Below are 27,312 nucleotides of genomic sequence, written 5' to 3'. Positions count from 1 at the left end.
TTTTTATTTATTTATTACTTATTTATTTATTAGCATTCAATATGTATATAAGTGTAGTAGTTTCAGTTCTAATAGAAATCTGCACTCTATCATCCAGATTTTGCAGATTTTCCGAGAGCACACAGCACATGAACATTGTTGGAAGGCATGTCATACAACATGTGTACATTATGCCAGTTCTGTCATCTTTATAGTACGGTTTTTGGAAGTACGATGCATGTGAAACCCAACGAAATCGACCGAATGAAACTTTTGAAGCGGACGGTGAGTGACGATGAAAAATGGTCACACACGAGAACAAAAACCGAAAGAGATCGTGGTCCAATCTAAAATTCGTGAAATTAGTGATCCAGAATGCTTAGAGACAAGTTCACAGAGTCATAGATTTAAAAAAAAAATCATTCTCCTTCTTCTAACTCTTTATTCCTTTGTGATGATCAAATTTCTTCAGTTTCTACCGCATTTCCCTTACTCTACTTCATCGTCTCATGGTCATCCTCAATCATGTTTTTTCCTCTTTATTCTCTTACAGAAGAGGCGAAAAGGAAAATGAGGAAAAGAAAAGGTTGAAGACAGAAATTGAAAAATGGAAGGCAATGGAAATGAAAATCACATATCCATTATTTCTATTTGCGTTTTTTCTTTTGTTTGTTATCGATATTTTGTTATTTTTGCTATGCTATCGTTCAAAACAAAAAAAAAATTGTTTCTTTCTCTATAGGTATTAAAAGGCCGAGGCATATAATTAGTCATTTTGTGGATAGAATTGTTCTACTTGTAAGAAATGGAAGTTTGTGGATGACAAACAACATTTCTTTGCATGATGATGCATGCAAAGAAAGGACAAACTTAAAAAAAAAAACTACAAAAATAGACTTGTTTTAATCCCGCGAATCAGTGGTACCAATCAGCGACTATCCTTCATTGACACTCATTGTGCCATCGGAACAATAAATTGCTAAAATTATCAGTGTAGAAAGTGATATTTTGCGCTAAGTCTTTAAAGGATAAGGGGATAAACTTTCTGGCGTTAATCAATCCGCTTGGGATGCGCCCCACGTTTACTTCAATTCAGAATCGTTGGAGGTTCACGAACGTGTGACTGGCCTATACAATGACTTGCGGTGGCTAGCCGATATGTCAAGTCAGTGTTTTTCTCCTCCCAGACAAGTCCGGTACCATTTTATCGACCCCGGAGGGATGGAAGGCTTGGTGAGCACCAGGGCGGTTTCGAACCTCCGATCGATCGTGCAGGAGGCGAAACCTCTAACCTCTCTAACCGCTCCACCACACCCGCCTCTTGGGAAGATATATTTATATTTTTTCACATCAACACTCCTTCTTTTTTCCTCAGAATCCATGACTGTTTCGTTTCCTATGAACTTATACTTATTGGTATAGAAGGACATAGTACAACAACCAGTGTATCTCGGCCACTTCCAGACCGATCGGAAGTCCAGGTTCTGTTGAGCGAGAATACATCGACAACAAAGAGGAGTAAAATCGGAAGAATTGATTTCATACTGGGTACCAGCTTTGGAAAGACATCGCTCACAAGGTTTTCGTTTGCTCCGATCATCCTGCTCCACCTCTCCATTGATCATAAGTGGTTTAATGTTCTCCATCATTAAATGTAGAGATTCAAATCCTTCTGCACTTTCTAAATATGTGCAGATCCAGCCAGTTCAAATTACATTATATAGCACTTTTGAGAGAAATAAATGGAATAAACACACAACAAGTACTTGTGGTTCAAATCATTCTTGCTTCAGATTAGAAAAAAAAAAACCCACAAGATTTTATGTTTCTGATAATTATTTGGTCCTCGCTGTGTCCTCGCTGTTAAACGGCAAATAAACACGGACCTACGGGCCATTACGGTGAATGATTTATTTTCAAGATTTTTGTAATCTAAGTTTTTCTTCTATGTTTTAGTTTTTATTCTCTGAAATTAGATTTGTGTTGTTCTAACAATGCTTTCTTCCTCTTTTCCTCTTTTTTTATTATAAATAAAGGCGAAAGATATCATAGTTTTCTTTCTAAACGTGTCAGCTCTGAAGTTGGAGAATACTCAAACTTCAAACACTTCTTCGTTCCCAACATAATGTAGACACGAATTGAAAGTGTTACTCGAAGTAGGGGTTTTCCTCTTGCTTCTCCCTAACAGTTATCGCAGAATAATGTTTTAACATGACGTGAACGACATCACCGTACTGATAAAGATAGCGTTCCACGTCAGATCATATAAACAGCTTGCTACTCTTTAAGCAGCCGGTGGCACTCCTGCTTCCACTTTCTGAGATGCGGAGAAATCGTAGAAGTAAAAAGCAATGCGGAAAGTGGATACGATTATGAAACGTTTGCAACGTCCGATTTACCTCTTGCGACATGCACACGAAGTTACTCTGCGATACTTCTACACCATGACACAGTAATTCGACCCCGTGGGACCCGCCTCACCACATTCCATAGCATTACGACGCCGGCGCACCAATCCGACGCCGGTGGACCCGTCGCATACCCCTTTTAGAATTTCGTGACACACACACACACGACAGAATAAGCCTTTTATTATATACCAGTCTGAACGAACTTCAGACTTTCTGTGGTGTTCGCCTCACTCCGTCGATACCAATGTAATATAGACACGACTTGGAATCATTACTCAATGTGTAGGTTTCCCTCTTGTTTCCCCCAACAGTTATCACAGAATGATGTTTCACATAAAATGAAGTGAACGACATCATCGTACTGATAAAGGTAGTGTTTCACATTAGATCATGTAAACAGTTGGCCACAATATAAGCAGCAGTTAGCATTCGTGTTTCCACTTTCTGAAGAACGGAGGAATCGTAGAGGTAAAAAGGAATGCAGAAAGTGGATACGACTATGAAACGTTCGCAAGATTCCATTTCCTTTTACGAAATGCACACAAAGTTACTCTGCGATACTTCTACACTATGACACAGGAATTCGACGCTGAGCGACCCGTCGTACCCCATTTTATGGATATCTGGCGCCGAGGCACCAATCCGACGCCGGGGGACCCGTCGCACTCCCTCTTCGAATTTCCTGACTGACACACACGTGACAGAATAAGAATAATAATAAGAAGTTATTATATACCAGTCTGAACGTCCGGCTAAAGCCGGCCTCCGGACTTTCTGTGCTGTTCGCTTCGCTCCCCTTCACTGATCAACAAAAATCAATATTAGTACCCTTTTCTGTGAAATTAGACTTGCGTATCTCTAACAATCTTTCTTCGTCTTTTTTTTTTATTGTAAATAAAGGCAAAAGATTTCATAGTTTTCTTTCTAACCGCGCCAGTACTACATTTCGAGAATATTCAAACTTCAGCTTCAAACACTCTGTCGATACCAATATATTGTAGACACAATTTGAAAGTATTACTCGAAATTTGGGTTTTCCTCCTATTTCTCTCCAAGAGTTATCAGTGAGTGATGTCTTAGCATAAAATGATGTTAAAGACTTTATCCTACTGATAAAGATAACGTTCTACTTCAGATCATTCGCTTATTAACTGTTCGCTACTATTTAAGCAGCCGTTTGCATGCATGTTTCCACTTTCTGAGGGAGGCATGCTACCAACTTGAGGCGAACGAAGAAGGAAATAGACACGTGGAGAAGTCATAAAGGTGAAAAGCAACGCGCCCAGTGGCCACGGCTATGAAGCATCTCATTCACCTTCTGCGACATGCACACGAAGTCATTGCGCACCATTTCGATGCCGCGGGACCCGTCTAATCCCATTTTATAGCTATCTAGCGCCAGCGCACCAATCGGACACCGGTGGACCCGTTGCGCCCCCCCCTTTTCGAATTTCGCGACTGACACACACACACACACACACACACACACACACACACACACACACACACACACACACACACACACACACACACACACACACACACACACACACACACACACACACTCGTCAGAATAGGCCCGTTATTAAATACCAGTCTGAACGTCCGGCTAAAGCCGGACTTCAGACTTTCTGTGGTGTTTGTTTTGCTCGCTCCACTGATCAGGAACTCGTGTATCTCCAAAACAATCATTCTTCCTTTTTTATATTATAACTAAAGGCGAAAGATTTCATAGCCTTCTTTTTAAAAGCGTCAGTTCTACATTTGGAGAACATTCGAATTTCAGCTTCAAACACTCCTTATCAATATGTTATAGACAAAACTCAAGAGTATCACTCGAGGCATAAAATGACGTGAAAGACATAATCCGTTGGCGCAGGAATCCGACGACGGCGGACACACATTCACACACACGCACTATGCTCGTTAATTATATATCATGATCATGATCATGATCATGATATAACAGCTTTTAATGCTGCCAAAACTCCTGAACCCTTGCATTCTGAGGTCGGGCAAGCTTCAAGTATCTGTCTCTTTACTACATATAGCTTCTTTTGTGAACTTTATCTGTGGGAAAGGCCCATTCCCGTAGTGCTCGTCGGGTCATCGATTAGAACTGAAACGAAGCGCGATGCATTCCAAAGGTTTCTATAAAAACCAAGCTCCGGATGTACACGAGAACTGTCGATGGTAAACAATCTTCATTCAATAGACGTTTATTGCTTAATTATTCTGTTTATGCCTTCTTCCACAGCAGCGCCTCACATTATCCGCGGCGGAGTAGACTTCCTATGTTATATCCGACCACTAAAATATTACCACTAAAAATTTGATAACATCGAACTGAACTAAAAAGTAATTTTGACAAGAGGATGAGTTCTTACCACCGCCGAGTAACAATGCGCCTAAAATTTTGAGTAGCATTAAACTATGTAGTCAACAAGGTTAATGTCAAATTTCCTCACCGAAAATAGGGAGAGCTTTATATTTTTTCACATCAGCACTCTTTCTTCCTTCCTCAGAGTCCGCGACTCTTTCGTTTCCTGTGAACTTATACTTGTTGGTATAGAAGAACATATACAACAACAGCTAGTGTATCTCGGGAAGTAACCATAAAAACCCCTTCATACTTCTAATCAAACCGTTTTTATTGAATGACATACTTGCAAATGATTGTACTCACCGATTGCGCCACTTCCAGACCGGTCGGAAGTCCAGGTTCTGTTGAGCGAGAACACATCGACAACAAAGAGAAGTATAATCGGCAGAATTGCTTTCATACTGGGTACCAGCTTTGGAATGACATCGTTCACAAGGTTTCTATTTCTATTTGTTGCGATCATCCAGCTCCACCTCTCCATTGATCATAAATGATTTAATGTTCTCCATTATCAAATGTAGAGATTCGAATCTTTCTGCATTTTCTAAATGTCTGTAGATCCACGTGTGCACTTTTAAAATATGGCTGGTACTAATGCATAGATTGCGCTAAAATTACATTATATAGCACTTCTAGGAGAAATAAATGGAGTAGACACATGGACTTGTGGTTCAAATCATTCTTGCTTCAGATTAGAAAAAACCCACGAGCTTCTATATTTCTGATAATTATTTGGTGTTCGCTGTGTCTTCGCTGTTAGGTTACAAATAAACACGAACCTACGGGCTGTTACTGTGAAAGATTTATTTTCAGGATTTTTGTAGCTTAAGTTTTCGATGCTAACTTCTTCTTCGGTATTTTGGTGGTGTGTAATTTTTCTGCAAATTTGACTATCACAGTAACTGCTCGTACTAGTAACCGCTTATTAACACCACCACAAGCTTTTGTGTTTCTGATGACTATTTGGTGTTTGTTCTATTTTTTTTATTTTTTTATTTTTTCTATTTCTATCTATTTAACAGCTGGTAGATTTCTAAATGTGTAGAGAATTATGTTCATTGCCTGATTTCTCCGACACATTAGGTCCCAATGTACAAAATTCTTAGAAGTGTGCGGTTTGAGTTCCGAATCTCGAACATATGTAAGTGCACGCATATGAAAAGTCACCCGATTGGGAAATTAGTGCTTGGTTGTATCCACACGTCAACAATGTGCGGTGTTTCTACACGGTATGTGGATGATATGATTTGAGAATGCAGTATTTAGCAATTAAATAAATAAATAAATAAAATTATAATAATAAATAAATAAAATTTAAATAATTAAATTTTGGGAAAGATTTTCATAAAGAGCGGAAGAAATGACGTGGGAATTTTTCTTAACGCGTTTTTTATGTGTCTTAGGATTCAGCAAAAATATATCAAAACTCCGTCTAGCGATGATTTCAAAATATTACTTTCATATTCTTAAGTTTCACTGATAGTGATTGCTCAGAACAATTTCTCACGCTTTTTAAACTGGAGACTTTTTGAAGTAGGGGAGTACGCTCAAATCAGACTCATTGCTGGAGAGTTCATTCGGAAAATTGAGAAAAGTGAAAATGAAGTGAAGAAAGACAGAATTTTCCTGACAAAAAACAGAAAGCTGACAAAAAGGAAAAACTCGCTAAAAGTTTTGATTAGATAGCAAACGTTAAGTCACGTTACAGTATTCAGTCGACAGTACATTAACAAATGATAGCGTTTCACCTATGAGCAGGAAAACAGGGGCGAACGATATGTATTTTCGTTTTGAGACTTCGTTACTTTCTCAGAATTCGGAGCCGTTTCATTCCCTGGGAATGCCATAGTTATTATAAATATATATATATATATATAAACTAGTATAGAAGAAAATGCTATATTAGCAAATGTAGCTAAGAAGCGCGCTATTTTAATTCAGAACACCCTCGTACCTCTAACCAATTTTTCTTGGTTGTGAACAGTAATAAATGACTGTACTCACCGAATACGCATTTTTCGAAATGGTCAGAAGACAAACTTCTGTTGAACGACATTGCATCGACAGTAACTAGGAGTGAAATCAGCAGGAAAACTTCTATGCGAGGCTTCGGAGGCTTGAAAATCATCGTTCACAATGTTTTATGTGCTCCTATCATGCATTGTCAGCTCTCCATTAACCATCGATTTAATGTTTTTCATAATCAAATGCAGAAATTCGAATCTTTCTGCATTTTTGGAATATGTGCAGATTCACGTGTCTCATTTTAAAATACCGTTGGTACTAACAAATTTTGAAACATCATAGTGCTATCAAATATATTGCGCTAATGTTATATTATACAACACTCGTAGCAAAATTAGATTGGCTAAATACATAGAGTTGTGCTCCTAAACATTACTGCTGTTGAATAGCTAAAAATCACAGCTTCAATGACTTTGAACTTTTTTGGTCTTCGAGCAAAATATCTATCCTGCTGAGCTAAGAATAATCTCGACCATACAGGTTGTTGGAGTGGACAACTCAATCCTTACATTTTTGAAGACCCAAGTTTTTGACGGCTATCTCTCTTTCAGTATTGTGTAGGTGCCGATTTTCTTGCAATGCGACCATCAAATAAGCTGCCTGTGCTAGTAACTATCTACTAATGTCACCCCCATCTTAACTCTAAAAAAGAACGACCTGATCTAGGGCAGTATTCGTATATAAGGTGGTGGTGGAGAAAGCAAGAAATGGCTGCTGAGGAATTTAGGACCCATCTGTTTCTCATGAACAAATTTGCGAATTCGTCTGAAGCCTGAGCTTACCACAATCTTCATTGAACTCGCCCAAGGTCCGTTTTACTTTCCCGATGCTTGATATTGTCAGAATCGTCTCATGGGCGAAACGAAGATGGTGCAGCTGTCAGCCGTCAACTTTCACTCTGATGTCAAATCGTTCCAACACTCGCATTGCGTTCTCGAAAGTAGCTCTACGTATTTTGGGTGAGGTTGTTTCACTTCACGTGGACTCTTCACGTTCAATTCTAATCAAGCAAACCTCTTCCTTAAAGGCATCACCCCAAGAATCTGAGGTGGTACGGATTTCAGGTAGAGCATTCTTATACGGGATCGTAGGGAAGAAGTGGATGGAATCACTCCTCTTTCAATAATCTACTATGCCGTATACGCGTACTCCACCTGAAATCCGTACCAGCTCATATTCGTGGGCTGATGTCGACCTTTAAGTCGACGAAAGCGACTTAGGGGTATCTTGTACCCCTTCAATACATAGGTACGTCTCGAAATCGTGCTATTGCGGTTATTCGAGCTTAATCATTTTGAGAACTCTTTACAATCCGTCGTCTAATTATTTTAAAGTAGTGAACTTCAGAGCCTAAAAAATCTACGTTATCAGGGATTTTTCTCGCAGGCGCCTCATCATCCCATGCAAAATATTCAAAGCTCAAAGATAAAAGAGTGATTTAGGAGATAACCATAAGGAGGAACGCTCCCCATATTAGTGTTTTGCGTGCAAGAATCTCCGACTAGGAGGACGGTACCGTAACTTATACCTTTGCTTCGGTCCTAATGACATATTCTACGCCAGGTGAGCTCCTGTGGGATCGAAAACTTAGATTTTGTGAGGCCATCTGAAAGCTCTTTTATCCGGATACACAATAGAAGTTCCCATGTAATCATCAGAACACGATCTGCTGGTGAAACCATACACCACTTCAGACACCATAGAATCACTTTCTCTCTCTCTGCCATGTGTTACAACATGTAGTTAGAAATTCTGCGGAACGCTTTCTCCACATTCGTTACGTTGTAGATCGTGGATTCCGATGTATTCATTTTCGGGGGCCCTTCTGGAGTCAATTTTGGCGTTGTAGTCAGCAAGTGGTGATAATTACCTTGTGGAAGGCGTGGTCATCTTCGGAGAACTTCCTCCGGTCTGAAAAACTTCAACTTTCCCTTCCTCTTTGTAGCTTGAGGTTAAATCGTAGTCGACGAAGATAGTTAAAGCTGGCGTTGATCTAATACGTGAACTTAAGATTCAAGTTGTGAATTGTTCGGGTTCAAAGAGCATGTACATTACCACACTCGAGTTGGCAAATACAGCGACTCCGCCAACAGCTCTGACGCCGGATATTCATGAGAAAAGTGCCTTCTCTACTTTCATATACAACGTTTTGCGGGGATGGAGTCGTTTCGATCAATCCCATGACGTCGTACCTGATCTCCTCGGTCTCCAGGTCTCCAACTGCCGCTTCCGATGCTAGCGCACGTCTATGTAGGCACAAAACGTCATCCTAGTCCTCTACCATTGCGTTATATTCAATTCTTTTTCGTCCGTGGTTTTCCCTCATTTAGCAGTCAGAGCTGGTTAATATTGTGGCATCTCCAGACGGCGAATAGTGGTCTAACCGCCAATCAAAAGTGACCTTATCCCTGCTTTGCGGCACATTTAGATCCAAAGAAAAGACCCACCTATGAGCTTGCAATCAAGTGACTGGGAAGTGCTAAAGAAGCGGTATTCTTCAACAAACCAGTTCCATCTGTTCACCCATAGGGACTCGACGCTCTCTCACGAGACAACGTGTGATTAAAGATTAGCTACTTGCCGGTGGGATTTTGTTTCAACGTTAGACATACACAGAGGGAGGAGTCTACTGACTACGGAGGAGTGCCTTGACAGCGCCAGGAAGGATAGAATTGCAGATGTCATCTATTCTGTCAAACTGGAAAAGGACAACAATGAAAACTTGTACCTACAATGGACGTATGGTAGCATCGAAAGCGGCAGTTGAAGACCTAATTATGTAAGCTAAGAAGCTCAAAAGTGGCCTCATCGAACTAACTGAAAAGAGACGACGTCATCCACTGAGCACCGCATATGAAACTGATGAAGAACCATCCATAGGAGCATGCGATGAGAGAGGAGTCAACTCCTTTCGCCAACACGAGTGTGACAATGAATATCGGTCGTTTGAACAGCTTCGGATCCAAATCCCAGGTTTATGTGTGAGTCAACCCTAGCTTTGATTGCCTTCGTCACTTACTTTCTAACGTCGAGCTATGGAGAAGAAGACGAGCCTTCTTTAAGGACCTGGAGAAGTTCTACAGAGAACATCATGCCTTCTATAATGCCATTGTTTCATCGTCAAAATTGGTTCCGGAAGAACTCCTGAGGAGCATCACATCGGGAGCTAATGTCTGCAGCGGAACGAGTAGGGGAGGGGGAGGGGGCTTTCAAGTTTATCGACTTACACGTTTTTATAGAAGTTTGCATTCGCAAAAGCCCTCTTATTTGGGTTGGACGCAGGAAACGCCCGGTGGAGAATACTATAATAACACAGGCCACATCGTCGTTAGTAAAAGGTTTTCCACTAAGGATTTCGCTGTTGCACAAAAATTCTACGACGTCGCCTGTATTTTCCGATGATTGCAACAGAAGGCACAGGATAAACTGTAACAGAAGATTTCCTCATCCTTTCGAGTGGTGCATTGGACACACATATCCTAAATCTTATCTGTCAACTCCCAGTTACTTGGCTGAGGACATCTCTTTAAATGAACAATTTTTATTACCAAATGAACGACAGCTGACCACATCTGTCACTCATAAGTATTGCACAGGTATGGTCGGTTCAAAACTATTTGAAACATGGTGCCGATAGGTGGAACCATCGGTTGCGATGGGGGTGGAATCATGCCTAGTTCTGCAGTCCAGACTGAGTGAACTTAGCATAGTTCGCACTTCGACTGCAACCAACAGCAGTCGGATAAAAAGGATCCCTCAGGTCATTTTGACTAAACTACACTTTAATGCTGCTCTATCCAGCACATGGTACCCACTGTACTTTGGTGCTAAATCTCAATAAATTTTTGCTTTTGTTCTTATTATTAAAAACTATTTCATCGGCTTCTTTCAGCGGTTTTTGAACCAGCATTTAAAGTGCAAAAATTGAATTTTGATACCCCGATTTCTTAGTTTCGAGAACAATCATAATCTATCATTGCACCCGCCTATTCTGTCACGTACGTGAAACTATGTGTGAAACAAAATTCCAGAAAACAAAGAAAGAGGAGGGTCCAGTACGTTCGAATGGTGCATCGAGGTGAGAAAGTGCCAAAAAATGAAAAGCCATTCGTGCGTGAGAATTCTTGAAGATTCTTCTCGAAAACGTGAGGAGGCATTTCCAGAGGCAAGAAGGATCGTGAGCGTTAATCGATAACTAATCATACCTGCCGAATGCAGTGATTGAAGTAATCCGTCTACATAGCCAAACAATTTCCAAAGAATTCAGCATAGTCTATTTATCATTTCAAACCATAGCGAAAAAAAAATTCTTTTTAAAAAGTTCGGTATTCCTGGTCCTGCGCTGGAGAATGAAATTCGAAATGAAAGTTTGCTGCTAGCATTATTCAGAAAAGTTTACAGTCAGCTATTAAATTCTAACCTTGAACGGCAACCATTTTGCTGTGAATTGTGCTGAACAGATCAGAGTGGGTTTTGCCAAGCAATTTCCTTTTGCTATTCTCTGTAGCAAAGTACGAACTCATGAGTCAAAATCTTATAAATCTAAAAGCATCACCCCACGAATCTGGGGTGGGGCGGGTTTCAGCCCACAGGTTCGTAGATTGTGGGGAAGAGGGGGATTCCGTTCATCTCTCCCTGTATCCCTGCGTCTGAATGGGTTTTCGACGAATCGCAGGCGGGGCGCAAAGATTGCGCCGTTTACACTGATACAGGCATAGAGGAACGGAATCAGCCTCTTCCCCACGATCTACGACCCCCCATAGCCATTGCCTGGCTGAAACTCGTACTACTCCAGATTCGTGGGGTGATGCCTTTAATGTTTTGATAGTTTTTGTATGGACAGTTTGAAACCTATGGTGGTGGAGGTACACATAAACTTTGCACGAATCGGAAGAGAGGATATTATATTTAGAGTTAGCATGTAAATTCAATCAGCCATTAGTCTCGAGTTTTAGGATTCTTACCAAACAAAACAACAGTGCAGGATTATGTTGCTCCGACTCCGTCGCAACCTGCTTGGCTGTTATTCATTATAGACGAGAATGCAATCAAGAATATTCTAATAATTCGATTGATACACTCACTGAGTGTTGAATGCTAAACAGATCGGAGTCAATTTTTTTATTGATTCATCTCTTGAAATCACACGCAGTTGCTTGTACTGGGATTAGTTTTAAAGGCATCACTCCATGAATCTGAGGTGGTGCAGATTTCAGGTGGAGTATTCGTATACGGGATGGGAGACTACGGAGAGGGAGGTGATTCCGTCCATTTCTTCCTAATTGCCGTAAAAAATGGCCCGGAAGATACGGCTTCATTCGTTTTGGCGCACTATTTTGTACAAGAGGTTCGAATGGTGCGCGCCAAACTTAAGCGAAGCCGTATCTTCCGGGCCGTTTTTTACGGCAATTAGGAAGAAATGGACGGATTCACCTCCCTCTCCGTAGTCTTCCATCCCCTATACGAATACTCCACTTGAAATCTGCACCACCTCAGATTCATGAGGTGATGCCTTTAAAACAAGCTGCGCGCCTAAAGCCTAAAAAAATAGACTTTCAGATGGGCCTCAAAAACATACTGAAATCCTTCCGCTACGTTAAAATCCTTTATGAGATTAGCAGCAGTTCAATTTTCTCTTAATTGTTGCCAATTTTTTTAAGGAATCAGTTATATGAAAGCTCACAAACACCTCGAGGAACCTTTCAAAAGGTGCGAGTGAAGTGAAATTGAGTAACTTTCAGTATTTACATTGTTCCCCTCCCTATTCACTAACTTCTCTATTGGCGATTGCTTTAAATATCCATCCGTTTTACTGAATGTAGCCTTTTTGTGGTTGAGTTAAACTCCATGTGTGCGAAGGCGCATTCACATCGATGCATCATCGATGAGCACCGGAAAGCGGTTTGATGTTTATCAAATGTTCCCATGAAGTTCAAGTTCACAGTGAACTAGGCAAAAATTGATGGTAAATAAACGTTGCTCAGAAATATTTATTGTTTAATTAGTACGTTCCTGCTGTCGGCTGTCATCCTTTCGTGATAGCGTTTGCAACAGTCTCTATACCTTTTCCAACAACTTAAAAACCATTAGAATTTAATAACGTAGGACTAAATGAAGAACAAATTTTGAAAAGAGGTTAAGAACTTACCGCGGGCGGCCCAACGCGCAGCGGCTGAAATTTTGAGCAACATTCGACTATTCAGTCAACAGAATAAAGCAAAATTAATGTCAAAATTTCCCACCATTTTCGATAGCTCGGTAAATAAACGAGGGTAGTTTCTGTTTTTTCCTATCAATAGTCTTCCTTACTTCGTTAAAATCCACGACTGTTTCATTCCCTATGAACTCATAATTTTATTAGTATAGAAGGAAATACTATAACTATCTCAGGGGTTTACCATTTTACTTCAAAATCCCTTCTTACCTACAACTAAATTGTTCTCAGTGAATAAGGGTTGTAAATGATCGTACTCACCGATTACGCCACTTTCAGACTGGTCGAAAGTCGAGGTTCTGTTGAGCGAGAACACATCGACAACAAGGAGTGAAATTAGCAAAATGGATTTCATACCGGGTACCAGCTTTGAAAAAGCATCGTTCACAAGGTTTTTATTTGTTCCGATCATCCAGCTCCACCTCTCCATTGATCATAAATGATTTAATGTTCTCCATTATCAAATGTAGAAATTCGAATCATTTTATGCATTTTCAAAATCTATGCAGATCGATGCGTGCCTTCTTAAAAATGCTTTTAGCACTAGCTGAATTGGGGTAATGCTATCCTTATTAAACAACAGTCTTAGAAAAATGAGATAACAAAGAAGATCTACATAGATCTACATAGATAGTTGTCCACAAAACTAGAACTGCTGAATAATTGAAAAGCCAAAACTCTGCTCTATGTTATTTTGGCGCTTGGAAACACCTTCTTTGTAGTTCAAGAAATAATGGATCTTACATGTCATTACGGTAGAAGATCTATTCCTTGAACTTTTTAAAGGCATCACTCCACGAATTTGAGGTGGTACGGATTTCAGGTGGAGTATTCGTATACGTGATCGTAGATTATGGAGAGGGGGTGTCCATTCCGTCCATTTCTTCCTAATTGCCGCAAAAAACGGCCCGGAAGATACGACTTCGGGCGTTCTGGCGCACTATTTTCTAAAGGGAGTTCGACTGGAGCGCGCCAGGCTTGTGCGGCGCCGCATCTTCTGGGCCATTTTTCACTGCGATTAGGAAGAAATGGACGGAATCACCTTTCTCTCTATAATCTACTATCCCATATAACAATACTCCATCTGAAATCTGCATCACCTCAGATTCGTGGGATGATGCCTTTAATCTTTCTTATTTTCAATATTTCAATCATCCCCAGATATTTGAAAACAGGAACGAAAGGTTTGTAGGATAATCACTGAATTTTTCAAATTATTCGTATGATTCGATGAATTTACAAATACTTCCAGCGGTTTTTCAACTAGCGTTTCGAGCATTTTTATTTCAACACTAACATTATCACATAATAGCCACATTCACTTCCAATATGCCTATTTGGAGAGTTCGGTTAATTCAGAACATTACCAATCCCAGCCCTATCTTAATTCATTTCTCTTAGCAGCCTTACCCTCCATGACATGTATCTCCGACAACTAAAGCTTAGGTTTTAGGGCCCAACTGACTCAGCAATCCAGATCCAGTGATGAACTGTTTGGAAAGCCAATAATTAACAAAATTAAAATATTTTTATACCAACAATTTTGAAAAACGTAAAACACTAAAGTGATGACGACTAAGAAAGACAAACTATAAAAATACTGGGAACTTGAAGGCATAAAAATGACGGCTAAAGCAAAAACGAGGACGATTTTTCCAAGTTCGAATAAGAATTGAATTATTTCTGTAGTTATATGTTGCTACCTCTAGTTGTTCGTTAAAAAATATCATCCTAGATTCTATAATCCATAGTACTCTGACAAGCTACGTAAATATGGTATGCTTCAGTGTAAACAAATAGATTTCAGGATATAAGCGTCTAAAACAAAGCAAAAGTTAAGTGCCTATGATAACTATGTACGCTTATCCCTCCGGATAAAGTAGCTAAATCAACCCCATCAATCAACCGCAACGTCACGATAACACTGATAAATGGTCGATTCTTTTTCATTGAAATTACATTATTGTCCTGGATTCGTTCGTGTATATCTCAATTTCTCACTGTCAGCATAGGCGAACGGTCTGCTACAAACGGTCTGCAACTACTAACACAATCTGCCTCGCTTGGTACGTCTCAAAACGAACGTTTTCAACGTAGATCTCACAAATATTCTCTACATTTCACAGATGACCAAGAAGAAATCGAATGGATTCATGTTCTTCGCGGATTCACGTCGGGCGTTCTACGAGGCCGAGGCCGGCTGTAATTTCGGCTCAAAAAGGCTTGTTGAACGAGCTGCTGACGACTGGAAACAGATGAGTCATACTGAACAAGAGCACTGGAAAACGGAGAGTAAACGGAGAGCAGAGGAACAGGTATGAATGTCTGTACGGAATGTCCTGGTGGGAATCTATGGAAGTGAACGGAATGAGGCGGAATAGACAGCACTTTCCGTATCCTACTTGCTTTCAGCTATGAATAATAGACACATAAACTGCAATGCTTTTCTGGCAGTTGGTCGAATTATTCGAAGTATAGAAGATTTCTGTAGATTCCATAGTACGTGTGAGACTGAAAATGACGGGTAGTGCCATGCGAGAACGGAATGCGAGTTCCCTAATGGTCACCATGCTCCGTTCCACTACGGTACGATATTTGGCGGAGCCTCAGGATAGTGGGATCAAAACGACCCATCACTCATCGCAGTAAGCGTAGCGGATGCGCTTGAACCGATGCAGTGGAGCGGAGCCATTAGGATCGAAGTGGAACCATTGCCAGCTTCGTCAAGCACTCGTCAAAGCACTCCAACTGTAGCAATAAGTGGAGTTAACGAGGGTCCCAGCTCCACTACCACCAACTGCTAACTCTATCGCTTCGATTCGAGCGCAGCCGCTTAACCTGCAGCAACTGCACTAAACATCAGGTTGCTTTGACGAGACTATAGTTATTGTCTGTATCAAGAGCGTTCAAGATGAAGAGCAGATTCTCGATACTTCTAGAAGTTCTCATCCTAGAAGTATTTCTTTCCAAATCTTTCTTTTAAGTTTCAATTGTTTTTGTTTAGTTTTCGGCGACGAGGGGGTTAGGTGGGGAGGCAGTCAAAACGACTCCAATCGAACTGCTAAATAGAGCACAAAAATCGTTCATAACTCTAAAATGCTGGTTGCAGAATATTCATCTCTCGGGGCATTTTACGGTTTTTTTTTTCTTTGTTGAAAGAAATACATGACCATTGACTAAGCTAATCACTTCGAGTAAACCTGCTTGGGAAGTTTGGGAAGTTAAAAAATGAAGTTAAAGTTAGCTATTAATTCCGGGTCTTCCTTTCTATCTTCCTTTTTCCTTAATAATATAAAAAAAGTAAACATAAACGTCTGAAGAACAAGAAGAACAATGCGTGAATTTGTGTGGAGTGGTGGGAACTCATTACGAAGTATCTGCTCTCTAATATTAGAGAACTGATGGGTCCCAAGGGGAAAGGGTCGGAAATTTGAGCAAGCCCTGGTGCGGTCAAGAACGATTTTTGTGCTCTGGAACAATTCACTACAGTTGCTATGTCCCACCAACAGTTTGACATTATACTACAAATCTAAAGAACCTTTTGTACCCTTTCTTTTACCGCTTCCTTGATGTAAACAAGATTCTTCAATTCTTGTTTGCGGTAAAGAAATTGATTAAGGCATACCGACATACCTGATTTTCAGGGATCATCTCACTCTTCGCATCATATGCACCATCATGGTCCTCGTCAGAAACAACGAGTGATGTCCCAACTCGAGAAGGAACTAATCGAACGTGCCAAAGAACGTGGTGTAGACCGTGCCACCGCCCGTCAAACGCTCACCGACAAACTACTCTGGAAAGAGAAGGGCGAAGTTGTATGGGTTAACGGACTTTTACCGTCTCCAACTTATCCATTTAACATGATTTCGCATCTAGATTGCAGGCAACGATACGTATGCTCCGTTGGGCGTTAGTGGTGCTGAGTAAGGATTCAGTTGGTGTGATTCCAAATGAAATCTGTGCAGTTGTGATGGAAAAGGCGGCCATTGTAGGCGAACTGCGTCTGATTCGTCGCGGATTTCAGCCGAGTACGTGAAGTCATCGAGGGGATTTGATATTGTAAGCCTTAATGAATACATCTTATTCCAGAGCCATCCAGGAATGCTCAGAACGTTCGTAACGTCGTTTGGGATCCAAGTCTTTTGTCCGACGTTAATATGGCTGCCGTTCAGTTGGTCAAATTCGTTCAAGGGACATGGAATGGTTTGGTTATGGTAGGCTAATGGTGTCATATACTAGGGTAAAAACGACATGAAACACGGTGCAATTGCGTACGCGGCTTCTCTCGAGGCGGTTCGGTGGGGCGTAGCGGCTAGTAGCGTGGTGAAATCCTTGCTGGCACCACCCATCCGTTGCAGTGTGCGACGGTCCCAACTCAGTTCCAACTGCTGCCTCCACCGCGCAATTTCGAGCCCACCGCAACTACACCCGTGATTCATGTCGTCTTGACCGGACTATAGCATACTGTTCACATTCAGTGTCTTAAGTATAATATATGTCCGTATTTGGTAATCCTGGCCTATGTTTGTGGCTTCGGACACTGTAGTAGAGTCAAAACGATATTAAACACGGTGAAATTGCGTAGGCGATTGCACTCGGAGCGGTGCGGTGGAGTGCAGGGGTTAGAATTGAATGAAAACCCCTGCTGTCTCGCCGTTCATTGCTGCTAGTTCGCGATGGTCCCACCTCGATTTCATTGGCTGTGCTCCATGGCGCCGCTTCGAGCGTATCCGCTTACGCAGTTGCACCCTGCTTCATGTCGTTTTGACCCATTTTGAGCGGCAATACACATGTGTTCGCCTGAACGATTCTAGCAACAATTTCTTTACATTATTCATCAGACACGGCGGGTCTGGCGCAGTCGGTTAGAGGTCCGTTGTAGCCACACGGTCGAGGGTTCGAAACCGTCCTAGTGCAAACCGAGCCTTTCATCCCTCCGGGGTCGATAAATTGGTATCAGACTTGTCTGGGAGGATAAAAGCACTGACTTGATCATCGGCTGGCCCCCGCATGTCATTGTATAGGCCAACACGCGTTCCAAAACCTAAACGATTACGAATTCCAGTAAAACGCATTGGCGCATCCCGAGTGGATTGATACGCCGGTGACTTTATCCTTTATCCTTTTGTTCATCAGGCATGAAATTTGCGGTATGACCATGCCGTAATCGTAGTCATAGGGCGAATGTGGGGATAAATGCCCTTATTTCTCGAAGTAAATAACCAAATCAATCGGGGCCCTAAGGCCTAAGCATTAGTGTTAGAGGACCTATGACATGTAAGCTAAGGTTGCTAAGAGAAAAAAATAAGTTAGAGCCTCCGGAAATAAGGGCGCCACTGAGCGCCCCCCTCCCACCAACATTTTTCCTGGGAATGTGTAATGTGTAGTGCATATCCTTTTATCTAGGAAGTGTAATGGAAGTACAGCGCGACATTTGCACAGCCGCACAGTTCTCCATTCAGTTTGCAGTGTTAGATGAGCATTTTCGAAGAATTCGTTAAATTTTAGCATCAAAAAACTTCCACTATAATAAACAAAGTTTTATATTGTATTTCGTACTCAGTTAGAACACTTGATCATAACACTTTCTCGCAAGTTCGATAATTGTTGCAGCAGGAGTCCATAAGTCCTTGAGCCATAATCATTATGGTCATGAACGCCGGTGCGGTTGCGTAAGCGGCGTGTTCGAACCGGCGCTGTGGAGCATAGCGAGAGAGATCGAGTCGAGGAACCTCGGTAGCGGAAATTACTGCTGCCGTCCGAATGAAACCAGCGATGGTCCCAGCTCGATCCCAACTGCTAGCTCCACTGAACTGCTTCGAGTGCAGTAGCTCACGCAGCAGCACCGGGTTCAGGTCATTTCGACTCAACTATTTTTTGATGGGGGAAGGGGTTCATCGCATTAGTTACTACGGTATGTGGACTAGCATATGTAGAGAAGATTTAGTCACGCTTCGAAAGGAAAAATGGAAGAAATTTCATCAAATCAATATCTTCGCTCAAAGTGGTTACCACATTATCATATCATAATCGTCTGAAATTAAATGCAGTAACCACAACAAAAAAGTTTCATTGAACGGATAAAAATCAACAAATCGATAAAGTCGAAATTCTTATGCCACGTATTGTCAGATCAAAACACCATGAAGCACGGTGCAGGTACGTAAGCGGCTGGACTCCCAGGGACAGGTGGTGCTAGTGATGGCCCCTACACGGTCCCAAGCGCTACGTCCACCGCGCCGCTTCGAGCGCAGTTGCCTACGCAACTGCATTTCGCAACTTCATTTCGTTTTGATCCTATTCTATCTATCGCTTTCGAAGACAGTGTACACTGGATATTTGACAACTTTTGAGGCGAATCTGCGCTCTGCTCACATATCTTGCACGTGTATGTTGTTCTTTACGTTAGACGAACTTATTTTTTATACGACAGGATTAATAGATAGTTTAATTATGTGATGGTGTTGTGCTGCTGCCGGTTACGTTAGCTTCGAAAATGTTCCAGGTTCCAGAACATCAAATGAGCCGTCTCGGAATAGCTATGCATTGGATGAAGCAAAATAGAGATGTATACTGTAGACGTGAGCACACCTTTCAGATATCTTGGTACTTGCGTTGTTTTCAGTGGTAATGCAGAAGCACAGTAAAATCGACTTTAAGCTTAGTAAAGCATGACTATAGTGACTATATATGTATAACCTTTTCCAAAACCCCAAAAAATTCACTTCCTCCTAATCGTACTAAATAACGGGGTAGAAAGTAGCCTTTTTCATGTTTTTTTTTCCCACCAAGCACGTTACAACTCCACATCTCTGTACACGCATCGCATACGCGAGCGAGCGGAAGAAAATCAATGAGGTTTCCCCAGCGATCTATTCGTGAAAAATCAATGGATGGACAGCTGAAGGACAAGCCACGTATACAAAAAGGTCGCTATTACCTGCCTTGTAAGAAAAAGTATAAAAAGACTGTTTCCCACGCCCTCTTTCATTTTTCGCTCATTGTCGTACTCTACACTCCTAACCCTATCTTTTTCCTGAAAAAATCCGAACTTTGGTGGTATGCTGCCTTTAAGAGGAAGCACAAAATCAAACTTGAGAAGGTGCAGCAGATATTTTTTTTTCGGTTCTTGTTCAAGAGACATTTCCCAGATATACCTGTATCTAGATATAATTCCTCGTGAAGTGCTTGTACTTTCTCATTTACACTTGTTTGCGGACTCTCGTTCAGAAATGAATTCTAAATTTTAATTAGCTTAAAAATATTGAAAGGTAATTCACTTGTTTCATAGAAGTCCCTCAATTCTTTTCACCTAAGATCTATGACGACCTTTTTTCCGCGGTTAAGTAGCCAGGAAGCCGTAGCTCAAGTCATCCTTAAAGTGTTCACTATACAAGAAAAGAACTTCTTATGACGATTTTCATCGGTGTGCTTGGAGAGCCTCCACAACACTTTAACGCCTCATAGTGGCGTGGAGATGCCACTGGGCGTCGAACTGCGATACACAGCGGAGGTTCGTCCTCCGGCAGGGTCTCCCAAGCTGAGAAGGAGTTCGACGCATCCGACTTTCCGACTTCTCGGAGTCGGAAGCCTAGCAAAGAGTAAACCACTGCTAAGATTCACCACCGTCTTGGCAAAATGTCGCAAGCAGGGCTGCTTAGTTTGGGGAAAAGTCTTTTTGCCGCTCCAGCATATTCGCTGCCTCAGTACCGTGCACACTGGGCCCTGTCGTCTCAGACGTGGGACGGTATGGCGACCGATGATAGGCGATCAAATCTCAGCTTGCTTTGATTCTGGACCAAGGCGACACACGCACGACTCGCCATGGAAACTGTCTCAGACTGTGTACTTACAACGCGAGAACAGTGTCCACATACGCTGACCTGCATGCCATTTTCGGACCTGCAGATCGTATCAAATTTCACGTAATTGCTCTGCAGGAGACCAAGTGCAGAAGGAGGGGCGTAAGACAGATGAATGACGGTACACTCGTCACTCGTGGAGAGAAGGTTCCGTCGCGAAATGTAGGCGGTGTTTCTTGTGCACCCATCCGTCGTCCATCTGTTGATTCTCACGAGATCCTGTCACCCCATCTAGCCATCGCCTCCATCCTCTGCGCCAAAAACCCCTCAGTATCATCAACTGCTACTCACCAACATCAGCAGTTGATGAATCCGAATTGGACGCGTTCTACGAGGAGCTGGAGGAAGTGATCTGCGACGAGAAATCCTTCTATAAATTCGTTATCGGAGACTTCAGCGCAAAACTAGGAAAGGCTACAGAAAAGGAATACAAGATCGGAAGATTTGGACTAGGGGACCGGAATGAAAACGGCAATCGTCTCGTCGGGTTGTTGTCCGCCGCTTGCCTCTTTCATGGGAATTCTCGCTTCATGAAGAAAGATCATGGTCGGTTTACATAGGAATCGCCCATGACTTGTGCGGAGGTCGACCACATACCAGCCGGAGGTGTGGTGTCTACTTGATGTCTCAGTAGTATAATCCTTTTGTAGTGGTTATGATCACCGTCTCTTTCGTGCGAAAATACGACTCAGGCACACGATGGAAAAGAACATCTGCTATCGGCAACGAAGGAGAAAAGAAGTCGTCTACGACGATTGCGTACTCGAGGACTCCTTGTCCCAAGGTGACTGGCACATCGAGGAGGACCCAAACGTGGACTACGAGAATCTGCCCAGAGGATTATGAACCTGTGCTGAACTTGCCTCGAAGCCGCGCACGACAAACTTGGATCGAATTTCGAAGACCACCAAGGAATCGTTAGGAAGAAGAAGGACTTTGAGGCTTGATCCGAATGCATCGCACTCCGAAAGATTAGTAGTAGTAGCAAACACTAGCTGCAGAAAAGTGTTGCAGGAGAATCTTTCGAAATACAGGCAGGAGATTCTGGAAGGAGCACAAAGAACGACTCTAAAGAAGTGCCGCAGTTATTTCCGTGAATATAATATTCCAATAGCAGCCTCGCACGTCTTCTCTTCTTGAGATGGAGATCATTACGGAGAGGTTCTACTTGAAACTTTTCCGTTCATCAACTCGTCAAGCCCGATCATCCCCACTGGTGAAGCTCCACCACTCTCGAAGTACGAGTCGCTAACAAGAGCATGAAACCTGGGATAGCCCGCGGACCTGATTTTATATCAGCAGACTTTCTTCTGGCCGGTGGCCATCCTTTTCGTGTAATCTTAGCAGCGCACATGACATCCTACCTTCAGAAAGAAAGGATCCCAGACCAATGGAAGACCTTACGAACCGTTCTTATCCTTACGAAAGGTGACCGAAAGGACCTTCAGAACTACCGCCCGATACGCTTGCTGAGCGTGGTATACAAAGTATTCACCAAGATCATCCTCACGCGCATATCTAGGACGCCAGATGAATGAGCCTCAAGAACAAGCTGGATTCCGTCAGGAGTTCAGCTGCTTGGACCACATCCAGTGTAGAAACGAATGCAGCACTCTCAGCGCTGGTCGATCAAGGTGTGGATGCGTCGTATGTGAGGACAGTAGCCAATTGCTACGATCGATGCACGACTAGAATACAGCTTTTCCACCGCCCTCTCACTATACCCATTGGAAAGGGGATGCGACAAGGCAATACTATATCGCCGAAGCTGTTCACGGCTGCATTACAATGGATAATGAAATCGCTTTCCTGGAAAGAAAGGGTCATACGTTTTGATGGAAGATTTCTATCGAAACTTCGTTTTGCGGACGACATTGTTCTCTTTTCGAGCAGTACCAATGAAGCAGAAGCGATGCTCAACGAGTTGGACGAAGCAGAGAAGAGAATAGGACTGCGAATAAACAGAAAGAAGACACAGTTCATGAAGAACACCTACTGCGAGGATGGAGGAGTACAACTTGAAGGCTCCTAAATCGTGAAAACTTCGTCGTACGTATACCTTGGACGTTCTATGAACATGGAAAACGATTTGAAGGAATAACTGAATAGAAGAATGAGAGCAGCATGGACAGCATTCGCACCCGTCAAGGAAGCTATGGACCAACTGACGGACCAAGATCTTCGTGATAATCTGTTCGACTCAACAGTTCTTCCTGCGCTATTTTACGCAGCGGAGACGTGGACAGACACTGCTGCCACGTCTAGAAAGCTACTTGCTACCCACAGAGCCCTTGAGAGATGTTTCCTGAAGTTTAACCGGCGCACACAACACCTTGGCGGTCTTCGTAGCTCCGACTTAAGAGGAATGTCCCGTTTTCGCGACCCAGCTGAATGTAAATCAAAAGCAAAGCCTAGATGGGCCACTCACATTATGAGAAGAATCGACTATAGATGGACTAAATGAACGCTAGAGTGGAACCTAAGAGATGCTTAACGTCCTAGAGGGAGACCGCCTACGAGATGGGGTGACGTGTTCGCTACAAGGATGGTCCAGCTGACAGCTCAGCTGGATACGGCTCAAGCACCTCGTCAACGTCACTCACGAAACTTGAGAACATCTTGCCCGCACGTCCAGTGAAGACGGGCCATCTAAGTATCTAAGTCTAAGTAAGTGCTTGGAGAGCAGTCATACTTGTATGTGCCATTGCAGCACAGCTTCTGGTTTGTTTTCATATTCCCACGTAGGGATTGAAAGCAGCATATCACGAATCTGACGTGATGGGGGAATCCACGACAAAAGTCAGAGATGGGATTGTAGATTGTGGGATCAGAGCTGGTTCCACTCTCCGCTCCCTAGTCACCCTAAAAGATGAGGAACCGCTTTAGTTCCTACAAGAAACATTAGATCGTTCCTCCATTAACACGTTCTAGTCCCCTCAGCAACCTATTCATTGGTTTCACTTGAACAAGCAGTCGATGAAAACTCACTGGCTTTCGACTGTTGCGCAGCTGAATGAGGCACATGTACAAGGGTGGCCCGTTGCGATTAAAATTTCCGTGAAAAACGGAGTCTGCCGTTCTTTTACAACGATTAGGAAGAGATGAGCGGAACCAGCCCTGATCTCGTATAGAGTTTGTCTATCAGAAATCCATACCACAGATATCGTCAGATTCATGTCTTGTCTTTAAGCGATATCTTTAAGCGATGATGCCACGGCGCAGATGTCCACTATAAGTCCGTTGGACGTACAGTGGATCGCAGAAAGGAGACTGCAATTTTTTCTCCGACTCCACATACATGAGCCGCTAAGAAAAACATTCATATGTTCTCAAAAACGAAACGATTCGACAACACAAGTACCAACCGTCCTGCTCCAGAAGCTCAACTCAATGAGTTTTTACATCCCGTTCTATTCAGGTGACACAAGCACGATGCGTCTAGACCGTATCATGTGTCTCGAAGATATCATTACTGTGTTTCGCGAAGTCAACGAGAAAAGTCCGGTATAGAATTTCAATTTTTACTGCTTACGTATGCCCTTATGCCATTAGTTGCGGGTTTCGAAAAGAAAATCGTGCAAAATTGGAAAAAAAAAACGATTTTTAACTGACTTCTTACGTTGGGAAGTGGAGCCTTCGTAGTTGCTACGTAGGAAGTCAGGAAGCAGAAAATAAGTCCTCAATTCTACTTCTTTTTCCTTCTCGTCTCTATTCAAATTTTCATGATTTAAACTAGTTTGCTTCAAAAAAACTTTTAAACAAACCAGTTGTTTTTTGCTTTTTTTCTAAACTGTTTTCAGATCGATGCTGATGAGGACGAACAATATGAGCAACTCCGCGATCTTGAACTCAGTGACACGATTCTCTTTGTCCGAGCAGCAGCGTAAGATACTTTTAGATGATCCTATCTATGCGACGTTTGATGCAGCGTGGAGTTTCATAAGCGCAAATACGATATTAGGCATTTGACTTGATTAGGTTGTCGGGAAAGTCATGACGTATTTCTCCTGTTTTTCAAACGTTATATTATTCATATAAAGAACAAAGATCAATCAATGACATATTGCCCTTTCAATGAGCTTCATAACTCCTTGTTCATAAAAGGATCTGTTTTTATCGACGATAAACTGAGTAAGGTGCTGATTTACAGCCTCATCTTAGGTGAATGTTATACCACGCAAGGAGTTTCGAAGAGAGCGAGAAACAAGTGGAATGATCGGGATGGCGTCGAGTATGGTAGGTATGGAAACACATCTCATTCAAGCTCCAAAAATCTTAGGGTTTGAGGAGTCATGTCCATCACGACAACGCGAGACCACACATAAGTTTGATCACGCGTAAAAAATTATTGAAGATTGGATTGGATGTATACGGGGTATGTATACTGATTCTCATCTGGTTTTGTACAATCAGATTTGCACCTGTTTCGCCCCCTTCAAACCGCGATATAACATTCGATTTAGCTGTAAATTAGCACCTTACTCAGTTTTTCATGAACAAAGAATTTTGAAACTCGCTAAAAGATGGCAAAAAGCCATCGAACAAAACGGGAAATATATCATTGGTTGATCTTTATTTTTATATTAATAACCTTTGAAAAACCTAGGAATAATACGTCATGACTTTTCCGAGAACCTAATAGAATTAGAGTTACTGCGGCCCGCAAAGACCATCATAGGACAGCAAAATTATGCTACTACGGCACTGATATTAACGTTCAACTTCCACGCACCAGTACTCAGCCCTTTCGATTAAAGATATCACCACACGAATCTGGGGTGGTACAGGTTTCAGACGGGTAACGTCTATACGGGGTTGTAGATTTTGGAGAAGAGGGTGATTTGGTTCATCTTTCCCTGTATCAGTGTAAACAAACGACCCCGGAACGCTGTTTCTTACGACGGCTTCTGTTGCAATGCGGAACCCTTCCGTCCTGCCCCCGCCGGCGATTCGTTGGAAACCCATTCGGACGAAACGAAGGCGGGGCAGGACGTAAGGGTTCCGCATTGCAACAGAAGCCGACGTAAGAAACAGCGTTATGGGCTCGTCCGTTTACACTGGTACGGGGAGAGATGGACCGAATACCCGAAGTGTACGATGCCCCCACCCGCTCCTGATTATTTGCATCGTTATTACCATCACATACCCTTTTCCCCACAGTCTACGACCCCGTATAGGCATTACCCGCCTGAAACCCGTACCACCCCAGATTTGTGGGGTAATTCCTTTAATATCTTAATATCTCTCTTCATAGGAGTTATGCTGGCATTACTCTCCTACTTTTTCAGGGAGTACTTTGCTCGTGTAATGAAAATGTGTACGATGCCCCCACCCGCTCCTGATTATTTGCATCGTTATTACCATCACAATCTCGTACACCAGCCCGTGGTGCATCACTGTTGCAACGCTTCCGTTTCGGACAACTCGTCAACGGAAGAAACTACAGTCCAAGGACAAGGTGACAATTGTTGGGCACTCGGGCCTCCTATATGTTCGTCGGAGACCAGAGCACCTGAACTCTATCCGATTCATTACGAACCACCTCGGCGGAAGATCTTTGGAAAGATGGCTTCGAATCCGTTCACGAAACCTGCGAATCCACAACCTTCTGAGCCAGGTGAGTGTAGACGAATAGTCGACATATTGTTATATATCCTGAGCGATAATAGGGTAAATTTACAGAGTTGTCGCATGTTGCTCGTTGGTTGGACACTATTCGTTTGGACGATATCGAGAAATATCATGAGCCATTGTAGGGGTTTGTTTTGGTAAGACAGCGAAAGTAGGCGGTTAGGGCGAAAAGAAACAGAACGGGTCCGTTGCCTACATCCATTAGATCATTAGCAGTAGTATGGCAAACAACTGTCTCTCAAACCTTAATGTTAGAAGAAACATATTTTGGCAGAACTTTAACTTTTTAAGTCCATGCACAACTTCTAAAAAACGTCGATTTCTATCCTTTCAGTCTAGAAACATACGAAGACTCCGATAGAACAGAAGACATTCTCTCGTCAGACTGTGCTTGTAGCAACTGAGGCTTTGAAATTTATAATTTATTAAAAATTTTCACTTTCTCAACCATCACAAATTACGAGCCACGTCCACATTAGATATACAAGATTCGCTGTTTACATGATAAGCAAATGGGATCTTGATTTCTTTATGAAAAAAAACAACTATGATAACGACATGACACGTATTGGATCCGCATATCCGGATATGAGGTGGGAATGTATCTAGAAAACTGGATTATGCAGGTCTGCTCTCATTATATTAAGCATTATATCAAGTTCTTGCCTGATTGCCAAAACAAGGAAAATGTAATTGTCAAGGGATTTTGGAAGAAATCTAGTCATCATATGCCTTGATTTTATTCGTAGAAGAAATTCTAGCGAATTGGGTGTGAACATTTTGCTATATTAATAACGTCATACA

At 42.2% G+C, this 27,312-nt stretch overlaps 5 protein-coding genes across 6 annotated transcripts; 2 read left to right on the top strand and 3 right to left on the bottom strand.

Annotated features, from left to right (window-relative positions):
- Nucleotides 1-4,659: 4,659 nt before the first annotated feature.
- RB195_012022 (uncharacterized protein) lies at nt 4,660-5,173 on the bottom strand (the record flags this gene model as incomplete). Its single annotated transcript, XM_064193689.1, has 4 exons — nt 4,660-4,700; nt 4,778-4,798; nt 4,859-4,936; nt 5,077-5,173. The coding sequence occupies 4 exons, from the start codon at nt 5,171-5,173 to the stop codon at nt 4,660-4,662; spliced, it is 237 nt and encodes a 78-aa protein (XP_064051272.1).
- Nucleotides 5,174-5,192: 19 nt separating this feature from the next.
- Nucleotides 5,193-8,913, top strand: RB195_012020 (uncharacterized protein; the record flags this gene model as incomplete). The annotated part of the gene is made up of 3 exons (XM_064193687.1): nt 5,193-5,209; nt 7,642-7,757; nt 8,810-8,913. 3 exons carry the CDS (start codon nt 5,193-5,195, stop codon nt 8,911-8,913), a joined length of 237 nt encoding a protein of 78 aa, XP_064051270.1.
- Nucleotides 6,522-6,901, bottom strand: RB195_012021 (uncharacterized protein; the record flags this gene model as incomplete). The annotated part of the gene is made up of 2 exons (XM_064193688.1): nt 6,522-6,607; nt 6,778-6,901. 2 exons carry the CDS (start codon nt 6,899-6,901, stop codon nt 6,522-6,524), a joined length of 210 nt encoding a protein of 69 aa, XP_064051271.1.
- Nucleotides 8,914-12,823: 3,910 nt separating the features above from the next.
- On the bottom strand, nt 12,824-13,367 carry RB195_012019 (uncharacterized protein; the record flags this gene model as incomplete). Its single annotated transcript, XM_064193686.1, has 4 exons — nt 12,824-12,873; nt 12,947-12,970; nt 13,041-13,136; nt 13,274-13,367. The coding sequence occupies 4 exons, from the start codon at nt 13,365-13,367 to the stop codon at nt 12,824-12,826; spliced, it is 264 nt and encodes an 87-aa protein (XP_064051269.1).
- Nucleotides 13,368-13,543: 176 nt separating this feature from the next.
- RB195_012018 (uncharacterized protein) lies at nt 13,544-26,912 on the top strand (the record flags this gene model as incomplete). 2 transcript variants are annotated; one of them, XM_064193685.1, is made up of 13 exons in its annotated part: nt 13,544-13,569; nt 15,020-15,078; nt 15,139-15,184; nt 15,234-15,327; nt 16,657-16,830; nt 16,899-17,043; nt 17,105-17,229; nt 19,521-19,596; nt 24,296-24,381; nt 24,678-24,760; nt 26,166-26,494; nt 26,560-26,629; nt 26,843-26,912. In XM_064193685.1, 13 exons carry the CDS (start codon nt 13,544-13,546, stop codon nt 26,910-26,912), a joined length of 1,383 nt encoding a protein of 460 aa, XP_064051267.1. The 2 variants fall into 2 exon arrangements, with proteins under 2 accessions (XP_064051267.1, XP_064051268.1); XM_064193684.1 differs by lacking the exons at nt 13,544-13,569; nt 15,020-15,078 and having other exon boundaries at nt 15,139-15,327.
- Between the last annotated feature and the right edge of the window lie 400 nt (nt 26,913-27,312).

Source organism: Necator americanus, chromosome III (assembly GCF_031761385.1).
Source record: "Necator americanus strain Aroian chromosome III, whole genome shotgun sequence".
Taxonomy (NCBI): domain Eukaryota; kingdom Metazoa; phylum Nematoda; class Chromadorea; order Rhabditida; family Ancylostomatidae; genus Necator; species Necator americanus.
This window is presented reverse-complemented; position numbering and strand designations above follow the sequence as displayed.